The sequence below is a fragment of the Alligator sinensis genome, unplaced genomic scaffold, assembly GCF_000455745.1.
Source record: "Alligator sinensis unplaced genomic scaffold, ASM45574v1 scaffold392_1, whole genome shotgun sequence".
Taxonomy (NCBI): Eukaryota; Metazoa; Chordata; order Crocodylia; family Alligatoridae; genus Alligator; species Alligator sinensis.
In genome coordinates, this window is record NW_005841898.1 from 3,869,980 (window position 1) to 3,874,797 (window position 4,818).

General features: G+C 40.0%; 1 protein-coding gene across 2 annotated transcripts in view; it reads right to left on the minus strand.

The window, feature by feature from the left end:
* Positions 1–1,542: 1,542 nt before the first annotated feature.
* Positions 1,543–4,818, minus strand: part of LOC106721877 — a 42,179-nt gene continuing 38,903 nt past the window's right edge. For both annotated transcript variants that reach the window (XM_014517280.2, XM_014517282.2), the window contains exon 7: positions 1,543–4,086. In XM_014517280.2, the coding sequence (XP_014372766.1) occupies positions 3,862–4,086 (225 nt within the window). In that variant the 3' untranslated portion in view covers positions 1,543–3,861. The remainder of the gene's footprint in view (positions 4,087–4,818) is intronic.

Here is a 4,818-nt window from a genome sequence, read left to right on the forward strand (position 1 = left end):
CTCCCCCCCCCCCACTTGTCTCCAGCCTCCTGCTCATACCCCTGCTCATCTCCAGCCTTGGGAAGCTGGAAACAAGCAGGAGAATGAGCAGGGGGCTGGAGACAAGCCCCTAGAGATGAGCTGGAGATGTTCCCCTGCTCTCTCCAGCCTCCTGCTCATTCTTTGCTACTGCCGGTGAGTGGGGCGGGGGCTGGGAGAGCAAGCGGGGAACTGGGGGGACGAACGGGGTGGGGATGGGGGGGACAAACAGGGATTTGGGGAAACCAACAGGGGCTGGGGCTGAGAGGGGCCTTCCCTATGGTCCCCTCCCCCCTTCTCCAACCTCCCAACCCCCTACTTACCTGGCACGAAGCCGGGTCTAGTTCCCTGCAGCTTGCACCGCTGCCTGTCCCACATGAGCAGTCAATATGCTTCAGCACCGGGGAAAGGGCCAACCACAGAGACGCTCTGGCAGGCTACCAGAGTGTCTCTGTGGAGGACCGAGCCTCTGGTTACCTCAGGGCACAATCCCGGACCATGCCCTGACCCCATTTTTTTCTCTGGAGTATTGTTTGACCTAAGTTTGCAGTGCGGGGAACGTTTTTTGTTCACACACGTGCCTCTTGCAGCACCTCAAAGGGGTTTGAGACACTGCAAGAGGTACATGCACGCTCGTCTGGATGCACCCTACAAGTCCTGGACTATATTTTCTGATAAAGGAAATAAAACTAAGTTAGTATGCCATAAAAATACATGCATCATCCATGCTTACACTGTAGTCTTAAAGTGTGCATAGAAATGTACCTAAAACCAGTAGTTAACCTAGAACACTTCTTCCATTAAAATACACGAAAAAGCACATTCACTTCTCTTTAGGGAAGCTGGACACCTTCATGGAATAGGTAGCTTCATAGAATGAATAGCTTTTATCATTCTTTGTTATATCTTATATTCATAGTGGAGAAAAGTCCATTTCATTTTTCATACAAAGTTATCTGATTGTGGAAGTTTGAATGCTACTGGCCTCTTCCATTTAAAACAAAAAGCGCACCTAACACGCTACAAGAGCAGCTGAGTCTTCTCATTTGCCTAATCTAAAGAACATTTGTGCATAATAGATCCCTTAAGTAAAACTGGGAGTATCCTGGATATATTTTTTTTAAGTTTTAACATACTTGCTCTTGAATTTTTTTATTCCCAACAGCAGTCAAATTTAGGTCACAGTTCAGTGAAGCGCTTACCCACATGAAATTTGAGCATGGGTTTGAGTCCCACTGTGTGCTTATTCTTACATAATTGGGGTCAACTCACTTCTTATGTAACTTGGTGTTATATAACTTGGTTTGAGAAACTTCTTTCTTTTTTTCCTTTTTGTTTCATCATGCTCTTGGTTATAAGCCATACTCTGTAAGATTGAAATGGCAAAATATTTACATTGGCTCTATTCTGTCAAGAAAGAGTACTGTGAGCTTGGCCAAAATACTATACAGAATTTTCTTGTCTCTACTTATGTAAAATTATTTTAAAACACATAGCAAACATCAGTCAGCATGTCTTATAAGATTCACAATGTAGTAAAAATATATGTTTATTTGAATTAGATTAAAAGCTTTATATTAGATGTTTACAATGACAGCATGCAAAGTAAATATTGTAATATAGTCTTATTTTCAAAAAAGATCTATAATAGTCACAAAAATTCATATTACACTTTTGGTGGCATGCACTACACTTCTAAAATGCATTTTAAGGTTCCATATTATCAAAAGTGTCTACTAACTTGAGACCATACAGTCAGTTTTTCATTTGCTTTTCTTCAACCTGTCTGAATATCAAACCTTTTGTCTCTGTGGTTGTACATGCAGAATTACTGAGTGGTTTTGAAAACATTGCATTATAGTTCTACATGAATAGATTAGATCAGAATGTTATTCACTTGCTTTCCATGAACTTGTATTTCAAAGTCAGTCTTAATAGACTTGGCAAGTTACCCTTTGTTTTCTGGAAGATTAATAAATGAAACTATTATATCTAAATTCAATATCTAAAACTTAACACAAACTACCAATGCTGGTTTCCATATTTAAATCCTTTAACATGCAGTGATATATTTAAAAAGACTCGACTGTTAGATATTTTAAGACTACAGAATGTAAGGCTCTTCATGCAAACAATACAATTTCAAGCTACCTACAGTCTTTACATATGACATTATGCTCCAAGCTTTAACTATGGCCCAGAACCAAATCCCACTGAGGACCAGATTTTAAGGAGGCTCTTTTAATGGACTTTAGTGGACCGTGTAAGATGTTCACCCATTTAACCACTGGAGGGAGCATTCTGTATACAAGTGAGCATCACACTGCTAGTATTAATCAGTGGCAGAACAGACTCTAAAATGACAGACAATGTAAAGTATCTGTTTGAAAGCAATACTCCCATATTCAAACTGAATTAGAGCCTTTATTTATTCTCTTTCCTATTCCCTCAAAATAAATGCATAATCATGAAACATTATTAAGCCGCCATTTAGTTTAATTCACTACCAGGCAATATAGTAGCTACTCATGTGTCAGTTAGTTATTCACACTATTTGAAAAATACAACAGGGACTAGCTTAGCAGTTGTGCTCTACTTGGTCATGGGGGAAAACCAAATTCCATTTCTGATGCTGAGGAATCACACAACTTTGATGTCTTGTCTGCATTAGAGAATTACAAGTGTTGTGGAGCCTGTGGACTGTTCCAGGCACAGACCTGCAGACAAGGTGCCTGGTATTATATATGTAAAGCCTAAATTCACTGACGCTCTGTATTCTTGTGAAATCATTTACACCAGGGAAAAATAATTTTAAATGCTGCTAAATAAAATAATTGTTTTACACACACTTTACGGCAAGGTAAATGAGTAAGTGCAGGGCAATGCCAGAATCACACCCACCATACACAGATGCAGCAGTTTATATTTTTGGTTTGTTCCTTTGCCTGCTTGGAACATCATGAGCCATGTGAAGAGCAGAGACTTAACGTCATTGTGCTCACAGATGCTGTTGCAGAGGGGCCATACTTCCCATTACACCTGCTGCCAGCCTACCATAAGCAGCTTGAGTTTTTTATATTTAGTCATTTTGAATATTTTGTTTTTGTTAGGTTACTGTTTTGTGTTTCTCCTCATAGCTGAACCAAAGGTTTCCTCCTCTTTTGTGCTTCCCTGCAAGATCCAGAGATGAGAGCAGTCTAGGCAAGTGTTCAGAGAGAACATGTCCTCTTGTGACACTCTATCAGTCTGACATCTCTGTCTCCCCTAGCAAATACAGTATGATTCTCAAGGAATATATCTGGATTTTAGGCAGGGCTGCAAAGATAAAAGGGCACTGAAGTTGCATACAAGAGGAAATATATTAATTTGGGAGTAAAGGAGATGGACTAGGTCTGCTGCATAGCCTTGATCTAACAGCCCTCTTCCTTTGTTCCTTTCAGAGCTCCAAATGCTTGCGTAAACCCTCCCTAATGTTGGTTATTGTGGGTATAAGGTGTACATGCTAGCAAATATTTTTTCTTTGGGTTAAATTAGTTTGTGTAAGAGTTCCATATTACAAAATATGAAATGAATTCTAATTAACCTTTACATATAAATTTTTCTCTCTTCCTCCTCACATTTTTCAGATGTTTGATCTTGTATTCTTCCCTTTCCAGCCCAGCTCCTTTAAAATACAGTCCCCAGACAACAATATACCAAGCAATTATTTATCTACACAGCTAACCACCCCTCCAGTCAGTACTCAAATGAGGCACTGTACTTATTTAATACCAAAATCAAGCTTGAATAAGACAAGAATGTAGAAAAAGTTATACAAGCTAAGGATATAAATCCTACATGGTCTTAACATTGTTTATTCCTATTTTGTATCTCATTCTCCACATATTCAACCTTGAAATGAAAGTCTTTCCCCGCATCTGCTTCTGTCTCTTCAAACTTGCAAACATCAATTGAGTCCTTATTTACATGAAGAAAGTAATTTTTATCCTGATAACACTGGAATTTAACTGAATTTCCTGGGTTCATATGCATGATGAAAAGCTGGTTTTCTTGACTCACTTCTGTTAGCTAAGAAAGACACAAAGAAATGCATGTACAGCATGGATTACTAAAAAATCATGCCTGCAAGGAATAAGATAAGGGGAGATGTTGCTCACACATGAAATGCATTATTTGCTCTTTTAAAGTCAGAATTCATTTGTCAATCTGGAGGCTGAATCTCTGGGGGCGTCTGCCCACCTTCTGTGATTTTTTTTCCCTGATGAGTACTCAAAGAACTGGAGTTACTTAGACCATCCACTTGACTCAGATTTCTATCTTAACGGGCAGAATACAATTTTCATCTGGGCCATGCCTTTTATCAAGACATTTTCTGTTTTTCATCTTACCCTTTTTTTGCCATCTCTTCTTCTTTTGCTTCCAGTTGCTAATTTCAGACCAGAGTTCCTGGAGAGGGTAGGCACTATCCAACCTACCACCTGCCTCAAGGAATGTACCTTCTTGGGTGCAGTCTGTATACAACAGGCCTATTCCACCATTAATGCTTTGGATACCATGGAAGAAGAGAGGAGTACAACAAAAAGCATCATCACGATAGCTTTAAATCTTCTTCCTGCCATACTATATTGCAAAAGAATGGTGCAGACTGATTTCAGCGAGTCCTCTCTGGCGTACCCTCTCTACTAGGGCTGTGCAAGGCTTCGGACAGAGCTTCAGAATCGGAGAAGCTTCAGACGCTTTGGGGTCCAAAGCAGCACATCCGAGTGGAAGCGTTGCCTCGTTCGGCATCCCGAAGCGGTT